This window comes from Lissotriton vulgaris, chromosome 11 (genome assembly GCF_964263255.1).
Source record: "Lissotriton vulgaris chromosome 11, aLisVul1.2, whole genome shotgun sequence".
NCBI classification, from domain to species: Eukaryota; Metazoa; Chordata; class Amphibia; order Caudata; family Salamandridae; genus Lissotriton; species Lissotriton vulgaris.
In genome coordinates, this window is record NC_141699.1 from 372,640,962 (window position 1) to 372,667,469 (window position 26,508).

A 26,508-nucleotide genomic window follows, 5' to 3' on the forward strand; every position below is an offset into this window, starting at 1 on the left:
GTCATTGTCGTCGGCGTTGTCTTTACCCAGATGACCTCCTTTACCTCTTGGAGCAGATTTGGTATAACCCCCTGATTGTCGCTGTGTGTACTGCTGATGGTAGGGCTGAGTAGTGGAGGTATAAGAAGAATATCTCCCCTGCTGATATCCTCCTCTGTATGATGTTTGGCCTCTACCCTTAGAGCCACGAAAAGAAAACTTTCTGTATTGCAGAGTTCCGAAAGCTTTAGCAGTATCAGTGTCTTTCTTGAAACTCTGCAGCGTGTCATCCACGTGCTTGCCGAATACGTCTTCGCCGTTGAACGGAAGATCCAAGATTTTATTCTGGACCTCCGGTCTAAATGCCTTAGCCCTTAACCACCCCTTGTCTGCGCAGCAATGCCACTCCTCCTAGAGACCTGAAGAACAAGTTACTTACCTTCGGTAACGCTTTTTCTGGTGGATACAGTATCTGCCTGTGGATTCCTCACCGTGTGAATATATCCCTGCGTCAGCAACGTTCGGAAAATTCTTTTGTAGCACGCCGGCGTGGACGACGTCACAGGAGCCCGGCATTGCGCGCGACTCCGACTGACGTCACTGACTCCTTATTAGGCCTACGTCGGCGTGATGACATCAGTTCCGCCCTTTTTTCCGTGCCTTCGAGGCACCCGGACGGACCAATGACAGTAGACATATACATATACAATGTGCCCAGTACATAATATCCAAAAATACACACATAATGTGTAGACAATGCATGAAAAACACCATTTATAACAAATATATATATATCAACACATAAATGCATTTAAACATTGCCATAAATTTTGATATAGAAGAATGGACAACGGGGAGGCAGGTGGGCATGTGAGGAATCCACAGGCAGATAATGTATAGACCAGAAAAAGAGTGATCGAAGGTAAGTAACTTATTCTTCTGATGGATACATCTGCCAGTGGATTCCTCACCTTGTGAATAGATTCCCACAGCAGTCCCCACTCCCAGAGGAGGGTGTCCACTCCTCTATACCAGAAAATCTTGAAGGACAGAGCGCGCAAAATAGCCATCCCTCCTCATCTCGCTATCCAAGCAGTAATGCTTTGCAAAAGTGTGGAGGGAGTCCCATGTTGCTGCTCTACAAATGTCCTCAACAGGAACACCCCTAGACAAAGCAGATGTTGATGACTTTGCACTAGTAGAATGAGCCCTTATACCCTCTGGAGGTTACTTACCAGCCAGGGCGTAGCAGATCTTGATGCATAGTATGATCCATCTTGAGAGTGTGCGCTTGTGCACAGCTCTTCCTTTCTTGCAGCCAGCAAATCCAACAAAGACCTGGTCATCCACTCGATAGTCTTTTGTTCTATCAAGATAAAAGCTCACCGCCCTCTTGGGGTCCAGACGGTGAAGACGCTCCTCCTCCTTGGAAGGGTGAGGGGGAGGATAGAAGATAGGAAGGGTAATTGTCTGTCCTAAATAGAATGGAGTAACCACCTTAGGCAGAAAAGCATTCCTGGTCCTAAGAACCATTTGTTCAGCATGAATGGTCAAGAATGGGGGCTTTGAGCTAAGAGCTTGAAGCTCACTTACCCTCCTTGCCGAGGTAATTGCGACAAGAAAAACAGTCTTAAAAGACAAAAGTCTCAAAGGACACCTGTGTAAAGGTTCAAATGGAGAACCCATTAAATATGTAAGAACTAGGTTCAAGTTCCATTGAGGCACAATAAAGGGAGTAGGAGGAAACTTATTTGTTAAACCCTTTAAAAATCTCAATACAACAGGAGATTTAAACAAAGATGTTTGATCCGGTAAACAGATAAAAGCCGATAAAGCTGATAGATAACCTTTTACAGTAGCTACAGCAAATCCTTGCTGTGCCAATGAAAGAGCAAATTGAAGTATTTCTGACAATCAAGCTCTCAAAGGATCAACAGTATTCTCCCCACACCAGGATACAAATTTAGACCACCTATAAGAATAGATGAACTTGGTGGAGTCACGCCTGGCCGATAAGATTACATCCACCACATCAGGTGGGAGAGGAAAGGAATTCAGGTTGCCCCGTTCAATCTCCAGGCATGAAGGTGTAAGGTCTGGAGGTGGGGGTATAGAACCTGCCCCTCCATCTGAGAGAGGAGGTCTGCCCTGAGAGGGAGATGGAGCGGAGGACACGAGGAGAGGTGGAGAAGATCTGTGTAGCACACCCTTCTTGGCCAGTCCGGGGCGATCAATATAACTTGGGCCCGGTCTTGACGAATCTTCCTCAGAACCTGAGGAATCAAGGGTATGGGAGGAAATGCGTAAAGGAGTCGTGAGCCCCAACTCAAGTGAAACGCATCCCCCAACGCTCCTTGCATCGGAAACTGGAGACTGCAGAATGACGGGCAGTGAGCGTTCTTGTGAGTGGCAAACAGGTCCACCTGAGGAGGTCCCCATGTCCGAAAGACATGACGAACTACCTCTGGATGAAGCTTCCACTCGTGATCGGCTGAAAACTGCCGACTGAGACTATCTGCACGAACGTTCAGTACTCCAGCCAGATGATTTGCCACTAGACAAATCTGATGGCCCTGAACCCAGGACCAGAGACGCAGAGCCTCTCTTCAGAGACACTGCTACCCCACTCCTCCCTGTTTGTTGACATACCACATCGCGGTGGTGTGTTCCATCAGGACTTGAACCGACCGACCGCGAAGGGAGGGGAGGAAGGCCTTGAGTGCCAAACGTATTGACCGCAATTCCAAAAGGTTGATGTGAAGAAACCTTTCCTCTGGAGACCAAAGACCCTTGACCTCCAGATCCCCCAGATGAGCACCCCACCCTAGAGTGGATGCATCCGTTATCACTGTGGCCACCGATGGAGGAGTTTGAAAAGGCTTTCCTTGAGACAGATTGCCTTCCACTCCCCACCAAGACAGATCTGTCGCAGCTTCTCTGGAGATCCTCACTGACTCCCTGAGATCCCCTTGGTGTTGATACCACTGCCTGCGGAGGCACCACTGGAGTGCCCTCATGTGCCAGCGTGCATGTTTGACCAACAGAATGCAAGAAGCCATTAGACCGAGCAGACGAAGGACCTTCAGGACTGGAACAACCGCTCCATTGTAAAATAAAGGAATCATTTCCTGAATGTTGTGAATCCTTTGAGGTGGAGGGAATGCACAACACACAGTTGTGAACAGGTTGCGCTGGGAGGGCACGAGGTGAGATTTGGGTACATTTATCGTAAAACCCAACCTGTGCAACAACTGAGTTGTCTCTTGCAGATGATGGAGAACTATCTCTGGGGATTCTGCTTTGATCAGCCAATCATCTAGATAAGGGAATACTGGAATCCCTGACCTTCTGAGATGTGCAGCCACCACAGCCATCAGCTTGGTGAAGACTCGAGGCGCAGTAGTAAGACCAAACGGTAGAACCGCAAACTGGTAGTGCTGCGATCCCACCGTGAAGCGGAGATACTTTCTGTGCGACTTCAGAATGGGTATAGGAAATAAGCATCCTGTAAGTCGATCGACACCCTTTAGTCTTCTTCCATCAGCGCTTGAAGAACCTGCGCAAGAGTGAGCATCTTGAACTTCTCCTGCTTTAGGTAAAAGTTCAAGATCCTGAGATCCAGGATTGGACAAAGTCTGCCATCCTTCTTGGAAATCAGGAAATACCGGGAGTAGCATCCCTGACCCCTTTCCTGCTTCGGAACCACCTCTATCTCACCCTTTTTGAACAGTGCTTTTACTTCTTCCTGAAGGAGCAACAGGTGGTCCTCCGAGCAAAAGCCTTGGCAAGGAGGATAATTTGGGGGAAATTCCCGAAAGGGAAGAGCATACCCTTTCTCTAGGAGATTGACAACCCAAAGATCTGATGTAACCGATTCCCAATCCCGTAGAAAATAAGTAAGCCGACCCCCCACAGGACCCGCATGATCCAGAATGGCGGATCTAGGGCTGCTTTGCTATTGTAGGAGGGGGATGGGTAGAAGAGGAGGAAGTGGAGGAGGAGGAGGCTTGACGTCCACGTGAACGACCCCTTTGTCTGCCTCTGTAGGACCTGTACAAAGGATTTTGTTGCTGCTGTTGCTACTGGGTCTGCTTAAAGGTACGAAAAGTAGACCTTCCAAAACCCTTGTACCTTTTGGAGACAAAGCCTCTAGTCTGCAAACCCAAAGATCTTGCCGTTGCTCTGCTATCCTTAAACTTTTCCAAAGCAGCATCAGCTTTCTTCCCGAAAAGGCCTGTGCCATCAAAAGGCAAATCCATCAGAGCAGCCTGAACATCGGCAGAAAACTCAGAAGTCTTTAGCCAAGCAGCTCTTCTGGTGGCGATCGAAGACCCCATGATCCTAACGACCGAATCTGCTGTGTCCATACCACTTTGTATGACCTGCCGAGCTGCAGCCTGCGTGTCAGATATCACTTCATTAAAGTTCTTTCTATCCTCCTCAGGAAGCTTAGGAGATAGCTGTTTCACTGTATCCATCAAAACATGGACATATCTGCCTAGCAAACAAGTAGCATTAGTCGACTTTAGGGCCATACTGCCTGACGAAAACACTTTCTTCTCATTTTGATCTTGCTTCTTAGAGTCTTTATGTCCAGGAACGTGGGGAAAACCACCTGCAGATCTTTTCGAGCAAGCAGCCTGAACCACCAAACTCTCTGGCAAAGGATGAGTGGACAAGAATTCAGGATCTCCAGGCGCGACTCTATAGCGTCTTGCAACTGTCTTTGACACTGCAGGAGCAGTAAGAGGTCTATTCCATACCTCCAATATGGGATCAGTAAGAGCCTCAGTAAATGGAAGAGTTGGCTCAACCACCGAGGATGGAGAATGGAGAACTTCAGTAAGGATGTTTGACTTGTACTCCACAGATGGCAAAGTCAAATTCAAGAGCTCCGCAGCCTTCTTAATTACCACATGGTAAGGTGCCACATCCCTAGAAGGATCATCAGATACCGTGGGCAACTCCCATTCTGGTGAAAGTTCCAGACCACTTGCATCATGCAACTCTTCAAAATAATCCTCTTGATCCTGAAGCTCGCCATCTTCAATCTCAGCTTCTCCATAATTTCTTTCCTCCAAAAGGCACTGCGCCCTACACCTCGACCACTCCATCCGAACCGACGTCGTCAGATCCTGTAACGACTCCGACGGAGCCAGAGCCGGCCTTGAATGAGGAGCTGGAGCCACTTCCGAATGAGGAGCTGGAGCTGGCGTCGTACTTCGATTAGGATCTCAAGGTCGTTCCGGAGCCGGTGAAGCCGTGTACGGAGTCGATGACCTCGGTGGCGCCGAGAGATGCCATGGTGAAGTCGGCGTCGGCATAAACAACAGGAAAGGAGCCGGAGCATAAGCTTGTGGCACACCTAGATTATAAGTCAATGGAGGTACACTGCTCTCGCATAAACGCCACACATGGTGTTTAGAAAATGTGATGGGTCCTGACCAGGACCAGGTAATTGAGGGTACGAATCTACCGGCTGCTCCTGAGGAGGCTACACCGGATTCGGTTCCTCTTGTTCCTCGGGATGATGTACCGGAGTCGTCGAGCCCTGAGGAACTTCTTCTCCCTCATCATCCACCGAAGACTGATACGGATCCGGAGACGGATTCAATGCCGGAGTCGTGTAGCTTCCCGAGACTGTAACGGCGTGGCCTCACCTTCAGGATTACGAACTGGAGAGGGAGATATCATGTCCTTACGATGTCTTCGAGAAGATGACTTCTTTTTCGAGTCCGACTCCCTGCTGGAATGGTGTCTCGAACTGTGCTTCTTTCTCTTATGCTTCTTTTTAGATGAACCAGAAGCATGACCCGAAGCCGACTTTCGAAGCCGACCTCGATCGGGACCTCAACCTCGACTTTGACTTCGACCTCGAGCGTCTCTATCTTGACCTCGAACTTCTCTTGGTATCCTTACCCTTTATTTTGACAACAAGAAGTTTCACCTCCCGTTCCCGAAGAGCCTTTGGGTTCATTTTTTAACAGGATCGACAACCCTTGACGTCGTGATCCGAACCCAGACACCATAGACAGCCACCATGAGGATCAGTAATGGACATCATCTTCCCACATGAATCGCATGGTTTAAATCCTGTCTTCTTCTATGACATCTCGACGGAAGACAGCAACACTAAACAGATACAGAAACAGAAGTCCACAACAGTAACAAAGTTACTATCTGTACAACAGAAGATCCCAAGAAACCGATAGCGACGGCGATGCGGAAAAAAGGGAACTGATGTCATCACGCCAACGTAGACCTAATAAGGAATCAGTGACATCAGTCGGAGTCGCGCGCGATGTCGTGCTCCTGTGACGTCGTCCACGCCGTCTTGCTACAAAAGAATTTTCCGAACGTTGCTGACGCAGGGGGAAATTCACAAGGTGAGGAATCCACTGGCAGATGTACCCATCAGAAAGCTGTAGTCGCTACTGTGAGAAGTTGGCCCGATATGCAACGTTCGCTATTCTAGAGACCGCTATGTATCGTTCCAACGACCCTTATGGTGATTGGTTGTAAGTCAACCTTAGACCAGCTATCCTAGTAGCGTGGATACGAGCAGTCTTCGGGCTAAACTCTAGAGGGCATGTTAAGCCAGCTGTTATACCATCACATACCCCTTGAACCCCAAGTGAAAGGACACCACACAAGTGTTATGAAAATAAACAGAATATTTATTAAGAATCACAACAGCCCTGGACTCTTTATGAGGACAGGGTACTAAGCACAAACCAAAACTCTTGGGAGAATACTTCAAGTGCACAATTTAAACAAGTGTCCGGGGACACGGGAAGTTTAGTGGTCTCGGGCGGACCCGATAAGGCAAGTCGGAAGCGAGGGACTCGGGACCCTAGAGTAAGGAGGCTATGCAGGCACCGAAATGCCGAGGTTACCTAGCCACGAGGGCTGCGGCTGCACAAGTCTTACAGGCGTCGGGGTCTTCGCTGACGAGCCAGGAGCCGGAAGAAAAGGAGTTGCTGGCCGGCGACCAGTGCTGAATAGTTCGTAGAGATCCAAGCCTGGATCAGAGATCGGTGATACCTGAAAGCAGAGGGGACCAAGTTCGTACTACTAGCCAGTAGTCAGAGGGTACCAGGAAGGCACCGGTTGGCCGTCACCTCGACTAGGTGAGTGGGCGACGCTAGGCTCTGCAGTCTCACGGACCAGGAGGCGTTGTCGGCGACCAGGATGGAGGTGCGAGCTGTCCCACGAAGGTTGATGCTGTCGGCGTCGCTGGGCCCAGGATTGGGGCAACAAGCCTTGGCAGATTTCAGGGCCACGTGGTGGGCCTAAAATGGCGTCTTGAGTGGACCGGGAGGGTCCGGGGGGCTCCCCTCAAAGATGGAAGCAAAGGCCAGTCTGGAGCAACCAGACCAGCAGCGTTGGTTATCGGGTGTCGTCAAAGAAGGGCACAAGCCAGCGGCTAGTGACCAGACAACGTACTGAGCAGCGAGCAGAAGGGCCCCACGCAGATCGTGGAGATGCTGGGAGACTGCACTTCTGTGCTGGAGCGGCTCAGGGTCGGGGTTTCTCGGACCCCAGAGCACTCACCAGAGAATTGCTTCGATGGTCGTGCTGATTAAGAAAGCGTGCAGGTTTTGTTGCTGGCCGGTCCCTCGAGGTCTCGTCGCACCCACAGATCACAGCTAAGCTGATGACGTGGGTAGAGGTCAGAGGTGCCAGGGAAGCCGGTTCTCGTCGAGCTGGGCTGTCGGATTCCTTGAGGAAGGACTTGCAGCAAACCGCAGAGTTCTTAGATGGTGCCCGCTGGTGCAGGGTGACTACTCCTTAGCCACAAGGGAGAAATCTTGAGAAGAGTCTCGAAGTCCTTTCGTAGAAAGTATTCTTGATTCAAAGATGATCTAATTTGGAAGGGTCCCCGCTCCGGCCTTTATCCTAAATAAAGGGGTGGGTACATGACTAGGTCCTGCCCTAAGGGTGGGACCAGGAAGGGGGGTAGTTACACCCCTCTCCCCTGCCGGACTGTCCCCAGGTCAGGGGCTGGCGCCCCTGGAACTGGTTCTGACCGGCAGATGCGTAGTGAGCACCGGGGTGCCACTCCGCAGTCACCTTCTCGCAAAGCCCTACCTACCCAGAATACACAAACCCTGTCTGGGACGGTGCGAACACCACCCTTGACAGGAAACCCTTTGTCCAAGCTCTCCTCGCTGGGAGGACTCCCAGCAGCAGGAGGTCAGACTCGTGTCTGTGGTGGCAGCATCCATTTTGTGGAGCTGAGGCTTTAGTTAACTTTAACCGGGGTTCACAGTTACATACATGTCGTGTCCCTCTAGAAGGGCGGAATGCGAACCTCGTCGCCAGAATTGGTGAGGGGGTAGCATCCCGATTCGTATGACACCTTACTTGTCATGTCTGGATAACGCAATACCGAAGTTACCGATATGGCACGCGTTATCATGGAACAGCCATTGGGTCTTGGTTCCGCCAGCTGCAACCGGGCTCGGCTCGGGCCAGAACCCAATTCACACGATTCCAAGCACTCTGCCTTCAGGATTGTCAAGGCCTGCCATAGGAGTGTCTGATAGGAACTTGGGTGTCCATTGTGTGGTTAGATATAGGGCTACTATACCTAAAGCAACGAGCGGGTACGCTACGTTGCCCCAGCTGTCGTGCAGCCAGTTGTGTCAGATTTAGATGGCCATCCAGGGGTGGCATAATACATGCTTCAGCCACTGGTAGGCCCTGGGTACACCGATGCCCTGAGTTACAGGGTCTGACAGGGTGGCCCAGTTCCAATTGGGTAATGCACCTAAGGTACAGGCATCAATTTAGAGAGAGAACAGCTAGGCGGTGGGTCTGATTAGCAGGCCCGCAGCCCGAGAAAGTCGTAAACCAGTGAAACAAAAGCAAAAAGTCCGGGTGATCATAGGATTGCAGACCCTACTCTCCTACAGCTACATCCATAGCGCAGTCTATGACTTTAGCCGAAGTCCTCTCCCCCGCCTGAAGAATCTTTCTGGCCTCTTGTTTCTCCGCATCCGGGATGTGATCAATATAAGGTGACAGGTCGCGCCACAATTGTCTGTCGTACCTTCCCAGGATGGCTAGAGCATTTGCGGCCTTTAACAATAGAGCTGACATCGAGGAAAATCTCTTCCCTGCGTTGTCCAGCCTCCTTCCTTCTCTATCCGGGGGTGTCGTAATCGGAACCGACAGGTTTCTTGATTTTTATTGCGCCGCTTGTGTAATCACTGAGTCCGGTTTGGGGTGACCCAAAAGGCAGGCTGGGGCATCTGCTGGCGCTTTATACTTTTTATCTAATCTCACGAGTACTGGAATTACTGTAGCTGGTGTTTCCATCACCTTTAGGCCTTCTTCCCAAGTATGACTCACAATCGGCAAAGATCTAACCGATTTGCGATAGGTTTCTTTAAAATCATATAAGAAACATTCAGCCTTATCCTCTTGCATGGAAAGTGCGAATCTTTTAGTGGTCCTTTCCATCAGGTTATGAAACCCCCCAACGTCCTTTGGTGGGGAATCCACAGGTTTCGGTGAAGGGGACGAAGGTGAAGGATGAGATAATCGTCCCACTCCTTGCTAGGATCCATAATCTCCCCATCCTCATGTTCCTCATCAGTTCTGTCGGGATCTCGCTGAGTTCTTGATGGCGGAGACTTAGGCAGTGGCTCTGGCATGATCTCTTGCCTACGCACTGGCCTACCCGGTACAGAGCGTGGTTGAGGTGTAACATCAGGGATTTCCTTAGACGTTTGAGGTGTAGGATATCTTATCCTATAATCTTCCAGCATGGATTGAAGATCTTTTAGTAAAGAAGAGGGCACACTTGTCATCTCATCTCGTTGTTCCTGGTGGTGATGTTGTTGGGGATGACTTTGAAAATCCTCATACTCATCTTGTGAGTCTTCCTCCTGGTACTTCACCCTTAGTTGAGATGGGCTACTAGCATATCCAAAAGGACCACCATCATCCTCTTCCTCCGAATCCTACTCCTCCAGAAGGTGAGAAGGAACCAATGGTGATACCTTACTTGGCGACGTAACTTCTGGGGTTATTGTTCTACTCCAGGTCAAAAAACACTTCTCCAGAGTTTTTTCCCTCATCGACGAGCCCGTCGACGAGATCGTCGCCGAGCCCATCGACGAGATCGTCGCCGACGCGGAAATCATAACCGTCGACGCTATCGTCGACGTTGTCGTCACCGTCATCGTCGACGACGGTCTCATGGTCGATGTTGTCATCGATGATCCGGTCGACGACGCGAGCATAGTCATGGTCGCCACTGCCTTCGTCGACGAAAGACTCGTCGGCGACATCGTCGTCGACACCGTCGTCGATGGCGGAAGCGTCAACGGCGATACAGCTTTTATCTCAGTTTTCGTCGACGACGATGGTGTTTTCATCGACGATGATGTTCTCCTCGTAGACGACGCAGATTTTTTCACCTCAGAAGGTGTAGAAAAAGATTTCTTGATGGTATTTTTTACCTTTGGAGGAGATTTCGACGGCTCTGATGTAGTTTTCTTAGCCTGTTTCTCCTCTGAAGCATGACCCTTCTTCTTCTTACACTTTCCTGAAGGAGATTTTGAAGGACTGCGACCCAGAGTCCCTGATGTGGTCTTTTTAGGGTTTTTTTCAGGCCTCTCACCTGAGGTATGAGCCTGTGGAGATCTGCTCCTCTTTTGAGATCTCCTGGATGATGCTGACTCCTCGCTGTCACTTGAGAGGATCTCCTTTCTTGCCTTAACCTTCTGGAGTCAGAGCAGGAGCCTTCTTTCACGAACCCTCAAGGTCTTATTGGATAAAGTGCGACAAATCTTACAATCCTTCGCCTGATGATCTGGGTAAAGGCAATATATGCAGACTTCGTGAGGATCATCTGTATAAAGCCTTTTCTTAGAGCTGGTGGCACAAGCTCTAAATAAACTTTTCTTTTCCTTGTCAGCCATGGTAGAAAAAAAAGAGAAGCTTCCAATAAATCAATCTAGAAAAAGGGGAATCCCAAATTCCATTTAAAGTGAATAGAAAATGAAGAGTTTGAGCAGAGCTCAAACGAGACTCCCTAGCACAACGTGCGGTAGAAAATCTGAGGGGTCAGAGGTTCTCTCAGGAGTGTTCTAGAGGGTGAGGACAGCTGATTGGTTCAGGGAAAAGTTTGAGCCTTTTTACATAACAAAGGCTATGGGCTGTAAAAGGGAAATGGGCATAGGCCTCTTTTCAGTTTGCTATACTGCTATGCATTGCTTTTTTATGTACCGGAGACTCCCATCTCGACGACAGGGAATAATTCAGGCATGTGAATCTATGAAAGTTCCAATACTGGAGTGACCACACCTCCTTCGTCACACTTCACCTTGTGAGTGGGAGAAGCTGTGAGTCTATTCCTCAGCCACATACTGTTTGGATTTTTATTTTAGCCTAAGTAAAATCTAGACAGTACCTGTCAGCTTGCTGTGGCACAGACTTGCTCGTGTGTCTCTCTGAGAACAGACAGATATTTTTTGATTTTTTTTTATTAAGTTAAGAAAAGTCAATATGAGCAGCCTCTATTTCCTGATTGGTATATACAGACTTGTGCCTCTGTGCCCCAGAAAGGAGCCTAAGGCTTTTTTGATTTTTTTCTTAGAGTGAAAGAAAGTCCAAAAAGAATATGTCTCCTTGCTGGTGTACAGAAGTGTGTGCCTGTGCCCCAGAAAAGAGGTAGACACTTATTGAATTTTTTCGAAGCCTCAGTAAAAATGAAAACAGCGTCGTTCTCTTTGCTGGGGCACAGAATTGTGAGCCTACGCCATAGAAAGTCAAACACTGTTTGACTTTTTTCCTTACTGTAAATAAAATTCTAACAGTATCTGGCTACTTTCTGGGACACAGACACACAGTTCCTTGTTTTCACCGTGCTTTACCTGGATAGAGTAGCATTGTGAGACAAAGGATTAATGTGAAACTTAGGGCCCGATGTAGGTAAATGCCATTTACCGATTTTAAAATACCGAATCCTACCGATTCGGTATTTCAAAATCGGTAAATGGTATGTAGGCCCCAACATCTGGATTCGTTAACGAATCCTTAACAATTCTTTAATTACCGATTCGGTAAATACCGAATCGGTAATGGCCATTCATTCCTATGGGCTTTGAAGCCCATAGGAATGATTAGGCATTACCGATTCGGTATTTACCGAATCGGTAATTAAAGAATTCACAAGGGTGCAGGGGGTGTCACTTTGACACCCTCTGGCACCCCCAAAACAGGCACAGGTGCCATGTGGCAGGCATACCTGCCCTAAGGGCAGGTCTGCCTGTCACATGACATAGGTGTGCATGCACACATGTGCATGCACACCGGAATCGGTATTTTACCATGGATTTGTATTCCATGGTAAAATACCGATTCTGTAAGCCATGTGCAGAAGGTACATTGCCTACCTACATTGCATTTTCGGTAATTTTACCGAATCGGTAAATATTACCGAATCGGTAAATATTTTACCGATTCGGTACATATTACCGAATCGGTAAATTTACCGATTCGGTAATGATACCGATTCGGTAAAATTTCCGAAAATGTGCCCCTACATCTCAATAGCCCTTTACCGATCGGAAACGGCCAAAAATCGGTATTTTCGGCCGTTTCCGACCGGTAAAGGGCTACCTACATCTGGCCCTTAATCATGAAGTAGGGATTGAAATGGGAGGGTCTAGAAACATTTGTAGTCTATTTTCTTCCAATCCAGTCTCCTAAATTCTTCTGTTAGAAGGTTGTCAGTAGTGGTGGGAGGGAAGGAGGTACTGAGCTGGGTTGCGACCCCTGCCCTCCATTTCATCTTCCTCCCTTGCGCCAACATAAAGTTCATTGGTGCAGTGGGGATTGCTAGAAAGGAGGTAAGGTAGGGATGCTGCCCTTAACCCCTCCTCTAACCCTGCCCACCAGTTTGTTCTTTAGAAGTACCTGGAGGGGGGCTAGAGAGTTCTTCCAAGGCCCTTTGCATAAGTGTTTTATGTCACCTGCACATCAATCAAATAACACCAGGCCGCCCCACTGGGGAATGTGAGAATATGAAGTCAGACCACGCGCAAGTTGTGATCAGCCATCTTATATATTTTGCTACTACAAGGAGGATACCTTCCAGAGGGAGCTGGCAAAATATAGGAGTGAGGTGGAACACCTCTCCAGAAATCAAGCACAAGCTGCACCCACGTTGGTGGAAAAGTTGAGGAGTCACCCAACTTCCAAACTTTTGAACACATGCAAAACAAAACAAAGATAGGCTAAATATTCAATCAGAAAAAAAGTCTTGTAAAAGGCAGTAGTGTTCTGGGACCTTTGTTCAGTTAGTATAACAACCTTGGCAAAGCCAATGGTTCACGCATACGTGGAAGGGTGTGGAGTAGGGTGGGGTGGGGTGTGGTGTACTCGGGTAGAGTGGGGTAGGTTGAGTGGGGTAGATTGGGTTAGAGTGGAATGGGGTACATTGGGTACGAGTGGAATGAGGTAGATTGTAGTGGGGTAGATTGGCGTAGATTGTATTGGAGTGAGGTAGATTGTAGTGGGATAGACTGTGGTAGGTTACAAAACAGCATCGGCCACCGTGGAACATGCAAATGGCACGTATTCTTGATAACAGTTATGAAATGACCAGGTCACATAGATGCAGTTGGTCCTACCAACAGGGTGCCGTTCAGCAATCCTGTTGTTTTTCAGTCAGTGCAATGCAGTCTCCAAGTTGGGAAGAGTGAAAGTACACAGGTAGTGTGTTTGCAACTGCTGACTAAAAACAGCATTGCCTGAAGCCCACCCACAGTGGTGCCTTAATGGCTCAACAATGTCAACAATGGATAGCTTTGGCTGAAAAAAATAAGCGGCATTGCGTCAACATCCTGTGATTCTGGGCAAATCATTTTATTTCCCTGCATAAAAAAAGAATCTGAACTTATGTATTGTAACTGGTGCTTAAGGAAAGTGTCCAATATTTTCCGGTCAGGGCGAGATCACGCTATATAAAAATGCAAAAATAGTAAGTTACAGCTGGAGCAGGGACAATTACATGATAAAGAATTTATATCCAATCTCTATTTTTTTTATGTATATAGCGCTGAAACTTATATTGAGCTTGCAGGCTATTGTAGAGGAATAACATCAGATGTTAATCCTAAATAGTGATGTCGCTAGTCGTCTAAACGCCACGTCGTTTTCCTGGTCGCTATATTCTGAAAAACTATTCCAGAGTCTGGCAACTGTTTAAAGTACTGAAACAGAAATAAGGGCCTTAGGAGATTTAGAGACCTATAGGGGTTGACTCCCCTATTCAGAAACTAACAACACAAAAGAGACCACTGGGTCTGAGGAAGCTTCAGGTAGTCTGCACTGCCAGCCATCAACTCTGACAAGACTCAATGCTACCTTGAGTTTGTGCCAAGGTTAAGCTGAAGCTTGTTACCCGACAGTTGGGGTAAATACCAACCAGTGGACTCCTGATTGAGTGGTCTCTCCACTCCAAAGCTCTTGTTCTGTATACCATCATTTTTGTTTATTTTGCACCACAGTGCATTTGTTACACATACTTTATTACACTATTTACGAGGTCCTGAAGAAGGGCGCCACACCTCTCAGGATGGTTTAAGGCTGAAACACGTCAACCAATATCTTTACTCTATGATAGGCTGAATTTCCTCCTGACATAGCCTGGTTTTAATCCTGGCCCAGGGGCGCCCTAATAACGTTTTTTGTGCACCCTGGAGTTAGTTTTACTTCACACTCGTTCTTTTTTCATTCCTGACCACACCCTGCTCACATAAAGGTTTAGGACACCTCCTTCTATCAAAGAAAACATCTCTGAGCCCCTCCCGCTCAGAGAGGGATTGGTAGCCTGCATTATAACCAGGTTCATAAGGCGAGGACGTTGCCCTATGATGAAGCATGCCACCTTCGGGTGGGTGAGGAAAAAAACACCCTTTAAAAGAGACATCCCCTTACCAGTCTTCCAACTGTTTAAAGTAGACATCCACTTTTGAAAAAAGGGTGGCACCTATTCTGTAACAGCTGTAAGCCTCTAAAACAGGAAATGTCGGGGGGAGGAGCCAAGCTCCCGACCGTGATGGCCGCACTGTAGCTCATCCTGCCCCGAGGAGACACAATCGGCTAAATATGGGAAGGTGAAACATTGCTAGCACTTACCGTCCGTCCCGGGGGCTCCTAGGTGCCGCGGTTCTGGAGTTGTGCCCTTGCTTGTTCCGGAGCCTCCGCGGCGTGCAGGCCGGGTACTCGCCTGCGACGGTCGGCCAGATGGGGTGTTGACGCCGGCCCCCGGTGGAGGAGAGGGGTCGGCTGAAGAGGCCGTTGTGCGGTTGTTCCGTTGGCGACTGACCGGGCCCGGTCTGGTGGCCCGGGGGCTCTGTGGTGGGGCGCGGCCCGCCTTGGACGGGGGTAGACCGTGCAGGAGGCTTGTCCCCCCCTTTGTTGCCTTGCCCGGCCATCTTGAAGCCCTTCGCCCGGATTCGGCGGGCGGCGCCCGTGAGACGGTGGCGCCGGCGACCCCTGTTTTTTGGTGGCCCATCTTTCTGCACCAAGATTGCCATTGCTGGGGCTCGAGGAGACTCCGGTGGGCCTTATTCGAGGGCCCAGTCCAGAGGTTGAGGAGCGGAAGGTCCCTGCTGCACTGACAAGATGGCCGCCGACGCCCCGGGTCCCGGACCAGCTTGGGCGGCGAACCTAGTTTGTCGAACTACACGACGGCTGAGGCCTGTGGGCATGAGCCCACGATCGGTGATGTCTTTGCCGCCCTATGTTCTTTACGTGCGGCCATGGCCTTCGATGCTGTTACGCGAGATAGCGGTTCTGCCGCCGTGGCTGTTGACTCGTCCCCCATGTCTGCGGCTCGACTGATGGTGTGTGCTGCTTTGCCCCCCTTGGCTGCTGCTAAGAGTGATGCCGCTGTGCACCTACGAGACTGTATGTCAGCGGCCCCGAATCTCCAGGAAGCTTCGACTGAGGCGAACATGAGCGAGGGCCCCACGTCGGGGCCCGTCCATGCTGGTCTGGATGGGGAGCTCGGCGGATGCTTGCTTCGAACTGCTTTGGTGTGGTCCCGCGGCTGCCTTGCAGGGGTCACCTCGTTTTTTTGGACGGCGGGGCCGCACCCAGTTTGTTTGTTGCTCCTGATGCTGCTACTTGACAGTCTGGTCTGCCGCAGCCACTGCTTGCTTTGCTGTTTGAGACTGGAGTCCTCTGGACTGCACCCTTGGCCTGCCTTGTCTTGATCCTGTGTGCCTTCCATGCCGAACTGCTTGCTACCTACCACTTTGTTAGGCACGGAAGCTATGATCAGGAAAGGACAGGGGTGAGACAGAATTGCTTTGGCGGCCTACTGTTTAATGTACGTAGAAGAGGACTATCCGCAGCTATGACAATATGTCCGACTCCTTTTCCCATTCCTGATGTTTGAGGTTGTGTCTTTCTCGCTTTGATGTGGGTTTCAGTTGTGTTAAGGCGGGGGGTAGGAGCTGAATGTTCGATTGCAGATCTCCTCTCACACTGGATCCCTTTCCCCCTTCCCCTTTTCCTTTTCTTTTGATCTGTTGTGTTCTTTTTCTTACTTTCTGATTCTTCTATATTTCGGGTTCTATTTAGGGCGACAGGCACGCTGCTGGGGGGGTAGGCCGTAGCCTTCTGCAGGGGTGCAGGGTGGTGTGGGAGGGACGGGGTCTTTTTGCTGTTTGTTTTTCTCTTTAGTTCTATGGCTCTTTTGTATCCCTTTATCGGGACGTTGTGTCTGCGCGCGTCATCCATGGAGTGTTAGCTGGTGGTGAAGGGGTCGCTTTCCCGCTTCCACGATATCGACTGCACATATGGTATGTCTTACATGATTCGCCCCGATAGCGGGTCCTCCAGTTCTGCGTGCACTATTGCCGTGGGGCGAGTGCAGTGGCGCTGCGTTCTTTCTTTCCCTCTTTCTGACATTCTCTTCTCTACCCCTCCCCTCTTTTTCTCCTTATTTGGGTTAGTATAGTGGATGACTATTATGTTGCTGCTGATTCTTCTGATCTGTGCCGGCACGCATACGGGTGGTGACGGGTGTGTGGCGGGCCGTGGTGGGGACTGATCTGAAACGGGGCGACTACAAGTTGATTCCTATCAATTGCTGCTATTACTTCCACTTATCAATGCCCCTTTGTACTGATGCTCTTCATATAACCCGCCATGGGAATTCAGATTTTGATAGTTGCACCTGATCCTGCTATACTTCCCTACTATATTATAAAATTAACCTTATTTAATCCTGCCTCTAGCGGTTGCATTCGGCTTATTAATGTTGGATTGCTTGCCTGTATACCACTGGGTGACTGCTGGGGAACTTCAATGTTGACTCATGTGCGTCCATAATGCGTTGTGGCCGGCCTGATTGGTTGTAGGCCCCTATTTGTATGCTTCTATTCGCACAATAAAGGTTTAAAAATAAAAAAAAAGGAAATGTCATCAGAGGAAGACAGAAAGTTAACTGTATAAATACAGTGGCAGCTCCTACGCTAAGATAGAGGAGCGTCACCCCACTGAGCAGGCCAACAAGGAAAAAATAAAATGATAATAACTCATTGTAATTATCATTTTATTTTCCGTCCTTGCTCAGCTGGGTAGGGGCGGGGCTGCTCTGCTCAGAGAGCAGGGTAGGAGTGGTTTGCCAACCGGGCCAGCCAAACCGTCATGCGCACTTTGCATGCTCTGTACCAGGCTGCATTACAGCCTGGGTGCAGAACATGCCCAGTCTCCCATTCCTTGGTTGAGCGCTGAACCACGGCTCTCAGACCAATCACAACGCTGCACTGGAGCATTGTGATTGGCAATGGAGAGCCTGGGAAACTGGTGCTTCCTGCCCTGGAAGCAGGCAAAGAGGAACGAGAGGCGGCAGCAACAGGTAAGTGTTTTCATTTTTTTCATTCCCTCCCCCTGCGACCAGACCCCCAGTGACGTTAAATACCAGCCGCCAATGGATAAATACACTAAAGTAACTAAGGTGCAAAACATAAACATAAAGTTGCATTTTGATGTTCATGGAAAGTTAACAATAAGACCACCTTTTACTTAGCAGATCAGATAAATACGTTGCCCTTGTTCTTGCAAGTGAAATTATTAAGTTCATTAAGTTTCATTGCTACATAACTATGCAAGAAGCGTACTCTTTCTGTTTCCGGCTTTCCCTGCACCTCTACCACTTGAAGCCCAGATCCCAAGAAGGACTTTTCTTTAGATGGTGCTGTTTACCATCACCGTGAATGGATTAGGTGCGGTCGGGGTATTGCTTCTCATGTTTGCATTTAGTTCTTGAATGGGATTGTTTGGCCTGTTTACATACTGTATTGGAGTAGCTCTTCCATGTATCTTACCTTGAACACGTGGTTGAGGTTTGAGGCCACAGGGCTCTTGGATGCTGCTGCCTGTGAGCTTCTTTCCAAACTGTTCTGGGAATCGCTGCTCTCATGCAAAGTCCTAAAGGTAGGGGCGAGAGGTGATAAGGACACACAATGTAAAACCGTTTAAGGGGTTCAGCTAGGGAACATACTGCGGTAAAGGGTCCAGAAAAAGAAAGGTGGGTTGGGAGGAAGAAGCTGTGGGGAAGGTAGCAATGAAAGCTGCAGGTGAGAAAAGATCCTTGTCAAACATGGCGAAAAAAAATCACTCCTGATTGAGAACAAAGTATAAATTGTAGATAATAAGGGTTTGCCTGTGTATATTAAAACAAGCGAACTACACTGGAGGCAAAGCATAAGAACAATGTTGGAGAGTGGAACGTGTGATATGGAGCTGAAGAAATAAAACTGCAGAGGAAGTGGAGGAGAAGAAGGTAGTTGTAAGAATTGAGGAGATAAAGGAAAAATTAGATACCCAGGGCGAAGGGAGAAAACCGGAGGTGGAGTGAGGAAGGAAGTTGAACTCATAATTTGAGTTGTAGCTATGTGTAAAGGGGAAAGGATTGAATAAGACAGTATATAAGGTGGAACTAAAGGTGTATGCATGCTGGTTCTTTAATGTGTGCCTTGGCCTTTTACTTTAAGCAAAACTTCTTGTTCGTTTCTAGGCTCTTCCGGGACATGCTGAGGGATTTGGGGGAAGCCCTTGCCTTTTGAACTCTTAGCCAAACTAAGCTGCCTTGTGTGCCAAGCGTGGCAGTGTTGCAGCCAATAGCCAATTTTACAGTACAGGGACGATAGCACCACCTTTCTACGATTTTTTTTTTAAATAAAACATATTGTTTGAAAAACAAACACAAGCCACATATTGAAAACTATTAAGGAAAAACCTAACCAGTATAATGTTGATTGACTATTGACAGAAAAATGCCACCTTTGAATGCTCTTGAATATGAAAATTACTCCTTGCCAGTTCTCTGAACAATATGGTTCTTAAAGTACAGAAATTATGTGATGATGTGATTAGGGGGCAGATGTATCATTACCATAATTTGCGATTCCCAAATAGCGATTTTTTAGAAATCGCTATTTGGGAATTGCAAATTGGGATGTATGTAGAAATTCGCAATTTTTTAGCGATTTCTTAAAACTCCTTAATTGCTCTTAGCAAATTGCTAATCCCAATTAAGGAATAATTTCCCATTCATTTCTAATGGGCCAGGAGGCCCATAGGATTGAATGGGAAGTTATTCTCAATTAGCGATTCGCAATTTGCTAATCGCAAATTGAGAATAATTTCACGGGTGCAGGGGTGTCCAAAGGACACCCTGCTGCACCCCTGAAATATGCATGGGTGCACATGTGGCGCACATTCATGCCCTAAGGGCATGTATGTGCGTCACATGGCACTTTGAAAAATGCAAAAATGTGCATTTTTCAAGGAATTCGCAACTTACCACCAACTAGAAGTTGGTGGTAATTTGAGATTCCTTAAGGGCATTTTGCTAATTTTTTTTGCTACATACATTGCATTTAAGGAATTTCAAAATTTGCGATTCCTTATTTTGCACCAGATTTTGCTTCATACATTCCATTCAGCAAATTCGCATTTGCAAAGGCCGAAATTCTGTGTGTGGAATAATTACCTCTTCCCCCTTCCGTCCAAGGAGAGCTTTAGTCTCTCCTATGTCTCGGAGCAGACCACTGCTCCGAGAACCTCCGATCCTGTTGGTCAGAATTCTATAGTTGGATGAGCAAATCCCTGCTTAAATTAAAGGGAGATAAAACTGAGCTTACGTTCCTAGGACATAAGACGACATCCATCGCCGACTCCATGTGGCCTACATGTATGGGAGCAATCCCCACCCCAAAAAGCGAAATTAAAAGTCGCGGAGTATGGCGAGACCAAGATCTCTCGCTCAGAACCCAAGCAAAGAAAACTGCTGGCATATGCTTTGGCTTACTCCGTACTGCACGGAAAGTCCTCCCCCTTCTACCTCCCCACTCCAGGAAGCTCCTTATTCAGGGCCTAATCCTTTCCAGGTTGGATTACAGTAATGCCCTTTACCTGAGCGCCCCAGAAGCCACCATAAACAAATTACAACTTATCCAGAACTCAGCAGCGAGACTGCTAATTGGATCATCAACCAAGCTTTCAGCCAAACCCGCCCTCAGAACTCTCCACTGGCTGCCAATACGGGAGAGAATTAAATTGAAATCCTTGTGCATTATGCATAAATCTTTACAGGACAAGGGTCCCCCCATCTTGAGAAGTCTGGTGGGCCCTTATAAAGCAAACAGAGCACTCCGATCCGACCACCTGTACCTTGCTAATGTACCTAGAATAAAGAAGGCACGTACAGGAGGACGTCGCTTCTCCGTCAATGCCGCGACACTGTGGAATTCTCTTCCACTTAATATCCGCACTGAAGCCAGTCTCTAGAAGTTTCGTAAGCTTCTCAAAACTTTCCTCTTCCCTAAGGTCCCCAAAACATTGCTTTACCCTGCTGTAATCTCTACTCTTAGCGCTGGGACGCCTACGGGTAACCACACGCTTTATAAATCCTCCTCCATTCCATTCCATTCCTATGTAATAGTTATCTCATAGCCTTGTTTCAAACTTTTGTGTATAATGGACCATTGTTATGAAAGGTATCATACTGTTACACCTCAGTGTCAAAAAAGAACAACATGTAACTTTCTTCTGCAAAGTGTATGCTTTCCTCATAAAGAATTCCGTCTCTTCAAGGATATCACTATCTCTCTGGAGAAAACATGCCTCTCTCACCACGATTCAAAAATAATAATATAACAATATCAATTTGCAGATGAGATTTACCCACAAATGCACTTTTGGCTGGCCAAATTTAAGAAAATATTGAATCCGTTTAAAACAAAATAGTTGAGATGTAAGTGTGATATACACTTTCAAACCTTTACCTACCCTGACAATATAGGCAAGGAAAATTTGTTGGAACATGTGTCACCGGCAATGGCCAGAATTTGTCAGACCCAGAAGCAACTGCTCTTGAAATGCTTACCAAGATCTGCTGATCATGCATGTAGGGTGCAATGACTGAATGCATTTTACTAGACCTTGGTATAATTAATATTAGGGATCCTTTACCACGCCTACATTGGTGGCGCAAAATGTGCAATGCTAAAGTCACTGTTGAAGTTTTGTGCTCAAAATCAATAAACAAAACACGTCATTCCCTTCATGCGACTCAGTGTTCAGGTTCCCAAGCTGTGTTGGAAGTCCGAATGAGGGCTCATTTGAAGCTTGATTCCCAGACAGGGCTCCAGGAGGCTGAATACATTCCCTCAAATGCCCTCCTCTGTCACTTGGTGGGCACGGATTCCAAGAACAGGCAGTGCTCAGGCAGGACCACATTGAGGACCCTAGGGACCTGGTTTTCGTGAGCCATGCCACAAAGTGCCCCGGATGGAGACCTGAAGGTCCAGTAGGCCTTCCCTACTTGCCTGGGATAAGAAGGTCTGACCTGGACATGGGTCAGAGCCCCGGCTGGCCCAGGGTCAAAGCCCATAGCTTGGGGTTCTAATCCCCAGCCTGCTGTGCTTCAAAGTGCCCGGAATAGGGTGCTGCAGTCCCACAGGGGCTCAAAAGCTCTGATCTGGCCCTGGTCCAGAGCTTGAAAAGGGACTTGGGATGGAGGACCTCAGCCCTGGTCTCTGTTCCTTGCCTGCCATATCTCAGAGTGCTGCCGATGGTGACCTGAAGGCCAGTGAGGCCTCCTCTGCTTGTCTGGGCCCAGAAGCTCTGATTGTGCCCTAGAACAGAGCCACAGCGGCCCAGTAAAAGAAGCCCCAGGCTCTGGGCTCCCTCTTCTGGACAGCCTTGTCGCAAGGTGACTGGGACAGGTCCAACATGCCCGGGGAGGTCACCCCTCTTTGTTTGGGTTCAGAAACCCTATTCAAGCTGTGGATCAGAGCCCCCTGGGCCCTGGGGTGGAAGACCGTGGGCTCCCTGCTCCGACCCAAGAAGTTGCAAAGTGCCCGGGACAGATTCCGGGCAGGCCTCTCCTGCTTGTCTGGGCTCATAAGCTCTGAGCAGGCCCTAGTCTGGAAGACCCCTGCCCTCGGCTCCGTTCCCTGTCCTGTCGTGTCTCAGAGTGCCCTGGACGAGGACATGGAGGCCCGGGGAGGCCTCCTATCCTTGCAGAGAAAAGAAGCTCTGACTGCGCCCCAGGGCAGAGTTCCTGCGGATCCTCGGTTGAAAGCTTCCGGCCATGGGCTCCCTGCTCTAGCCTGCTGTGTCACAAAGTACACAGGATGGGGTCTCAAGGAATCGGGAGGTCTCCCCTTCTTGTCTGGGTTCAGAAGCTCTGACCAGGAATGGGTCAGAGCCCGGGGGGGGAGGCCCTGGCCCTGGGCTCTCTTCCTTTGCCTGCTGTCTGTCAGAGTGCTGTCGATAGAGGCCTGGGGAGGCCTCCCCTGCTTGTACAGGATAAGACGCTCTGATCGCACCCTAAGAAAGAACTTGGGGAGGTTCTGGGGTGGAGGAACACGGCCCTGGGCTCCATTTCCTGGCCTGCCATGTTTCAAAGTGCTGTGTATAGGAGTCCGCCGACATGGTAAGGTCTCACTGATTGTCCATTTGTGTTCAGAAGCTCTGTCCAGGCTCCTAGTCTGAGCCCTGGCAGGCCCTGGGGTTGAAGTCCAAGGCCCTGAGGTCTATTCTCCAGCCCACCATGTTGCAAAGTGTATTGGACAGGATCCCAGAGGACTTGGAAGTCACTCCTGCTTGTTTGGGTTCAGAGGAGCAGGGTCAAGTCTGATTTGCATATGGCTGGGTCCAAACTGAGGTGGCGTGGTGAGCAAAAAATAATGGATTAAATCAAGATCTTTTACTGGGGGTGAATGTTTGCATTGTTCAGTATTCCATCCATCATCTGTTCTTTTTGCTTTTGTTAGCCTAATTGGGAAGGGAATGCACAGACGTAGGTCCCGTGCTAACTGTGCCTCTGGATTCAAACAAGCCTGGCTGATGAGGGGTGATACCCAAAACCAGTCCCAGGATACTTGTTTCCGGTACAGGGAGGACCCGGCCTGGCAGTTCGGGCTGGACTGCTCCTATGAGGAGCAGGGTCAAGACTGAGTTCCATATGGCTGGGTCCAAACAGGGTTCGCGTTGTGAGCAAAATAACAATGGATTAAACCCAGATCTGTGACTGGGGGTGAATGTTTGCATTTTTCAGAATTCGGTCCATCAGCTGATCTTTTTGCCTCTGTCAGGGAGATAGTGGGGGTGAATGTTTGCATTGTTCAGCATACGGTCCATCATATGTTCTTTTTGCTTCTGTCTGGGAGATAGTGCATGAGTGTGTGTGATAGTATCTGAAAGATGGTGAACTATGCCTGGGGGTGAAGACAGAGGAAACTCGGGTGGAAGTTCATAGAGGTCCTGACGTGAAAATTGGTCAACCGATCTTGTTACAGGATTGAAAGACTACTTGAACCATATGGTAGCAGGTTCCTTCCAAACTTTCGCTCAAATTAGATGGCATTCGAAAATCCAGTTTAATCTGGTGAAGCGACTGATTAGAGTTCTAGGGGCAAAAACAATCTCAACTGAATCCCAAAATTAAATGGGTGAGAATTCCGGTGTGCCAGGAAGAAGCAGCAAAATGATAATAACTTTAAGTTAATATAATGTTATGCTTCCTGCTGCTTTGTGTGCGGGCGGGTGGGTGGTCTGGGTGGGGATGTTCTGCTCTTGGAGCAGGGCAAGGGAGGAGTGGTTTGCCCATGCCAAAGTGCACATTGATTGTTTGGTCGGCCCTCTCTGGCCACCCAAACCAGTCATGTGCACTTTCCCCTTCTCCATGCAGGCTGCATTACAGCCTGCATGGAGAACAAGCCCAGGCTCCCATTCCCTGGTTGAGGGTCCAACCAGGATGCTCAAAAACAATCACAATGCTGCTTTGCAACAGTGCAATGCAGCATTGTGATTGGGTAGGGGAGCCTGGGTGCCTACCAATCACAACGCTGCATTGCACTGTTGTGATTGATCAGAGGGACCTGGCTGTGCTTCAGTCCGCGACGGAGAAGATCAGAAGCAGTGACGCGGGACCTGGGACAACAGTAGGTTTATTTTATTTGTAATTTTTTTTTATGTGCGACCCCCGCATTAGCCCCCACGTTACAACCCCCACTGCGTTACCCGCGACCAGCCTGCCCCACCACCTGCGAGCGAAGCCAGCCGCCGGGGCTTCTGCTCTGGAAAACGTTGTCGTTCTGTTGACATCCTGTTGAGTTCTTGTTGGCTTTCAGCATTCGGGGGAGATGGTGTCAATCTCGTGCTGGGCCAAACTAATATCTGCAGCAGGTCTCCGAGGTGAGCAGCCTCTGGCATGTTGGAAGAATGCAGGTAAGGGAAGTCGGCAAGTCAGATCTGTAACTTCAAGATAAGGACTGGCTCTAAGGGCTGGGTGGGTTGGGCTGGGGTGCACAGTGGGCCTGGTGGCTGGATGAGGCATTGTCCTCCGGAGTGGCCACAACATTGAATGTGTGCTGGCCCCTTCCTGTGGATCGCCCCAGCAGAGGGGGTTGCCTCTCCCTGTGCCTCTCCATGGGGCGCCAGACCAGCGTTCTGCGTTATTCGGTGCCTAGCAGCTGACTTAGAACTGGTGCGGATCAGGGAAATCCAACTGTTCAATTAAAACAAAGCATTGTGAAGGCCAAATGTGGGTGTTGACAAGTAATGATTTCTGCCTAGTGCTCTGAATGTCAAAGTGAAGACATTCAATGAAGTACAGATAAACATCAGGAGTAATTATAACTCTCATAAGCCTCGTAGAAGCCTTTACCTTGAAGTTGCCCTGCTGGTAACTATCTCTATACCACTATACTCTTTGAGGGGTAGTCTATAGACATAGGCCAAACAAGGTCATATCATGGCTGTGATAAGAAGAAATGGCAAATCAAATCCCAATTCCAGATGGCATAGTTCCTGGATATTGAAAACCCTGCTAAAATAGCGAAAAAGGAGCTGCTATCATTTCCACAAATCATTAACCTCTTTACCGGATTCATCAACTCTACACCGAGATCTAACAACACAATGAATAATAAGGAATCAAATCACACTGTATTACCCTGTTCGCCCTCCATAGTAATAGACAATGAGGAAACCTTCGAACTCAGTGAAAACATTGAATTTGTAGCCTCATTAGCAAAGAGTAAAACAAATTACGATTTGAAAAACTGCCAGATACGTATAAGGTCAAAATTAAACCCAATGACAAACAAGTGATTTCACCAAAAAAGTCACATGCTGGAAATATAGTGTAAAATACAACTTTGATTTGTCTGGAGACATAAGGGGAACCTTTGAAAGAACTTAGAAAACATGTCTCCAATAAAAACACCAAGGATTCTACCTAAAAACATATTTCTTAAATGTGACAATGAAGGCAGATTCCACAGCACTGCATGCCAATAAGCAAAATGGAAAGGTAGAATAAAGAGAGGGAAGATACAGTTCCTTGATAAGTTCTGTGACATCCAATTCAGAACAAAAATTGGAATGTCGCAACATGCAAGACATGCACACCCAAAAGCACAAAATTATGCTACACTCGCAGCTCTAGCAAGCAGCAAATCATCAAAAATATGGTCAAAAGAAGAAATATTGCTGCTAGCTGAATTGGAAAAGGTGTATGAAAACAAAAGAAATACAAATGTGCCCATGGTTCTGTATTTTCTCAATAAAAACAGCAAACAAATTACAGAGATAAGAAGGAGGGAGGAAGTTGGGGGCCTGCTAAAGCCCTGCTCCTCCCAGTATCACATCTGTTTTCTAGACTGGTGAAAGATTCAAGGAGCAAATGCAAGGGTGAATGCACAAAATCGCAGCCTCAGACTTAGTGACTCCGATCTCTGCCAGAAGCAACATTCACCCCCTTGTTATAGCAACGGCTACCGCGGGGGGACGCTTGCAAAAGTGTGGCTATGCAACCAACCTCCCCAAGCCCCATATATGAGCATTTCACTATTTACGAAGACTCGCGGCTAAATAAAATGTAGCTCTCCTGTGCTAAACACAGACCTACTTCATTCCCTAAAATAAATAGCACAAGAAATAAACGCTAGTAAGTGAGATCTGGGTATGGTGTGCAAG

The 26,508-nt window shown here is 48.3% G+C and overlaps 1 protein-coding gene across 1 annotated transcript in view; it reads right to left on the bottom strand.

Moving 5' to 3' along the window:
• Positions 1–26,508, bottom strand: part of FAM178B (family with sequence similarity 178 member B) — a 2,784,983-nt gene that overhangs the window by 543,724 nt on the left and 2,214,751 nt on the right. The window contains exon 13 of the mRNA XM_086943356.1: positions 18,342–18,444. Coding sequence (XP_086799482.1) covers positions 18,342–18,444 — 103 coding nt within the window. The remainder of the gene's footprint in view (positions 1–18,341; positions 18,445–26,508) is intronic.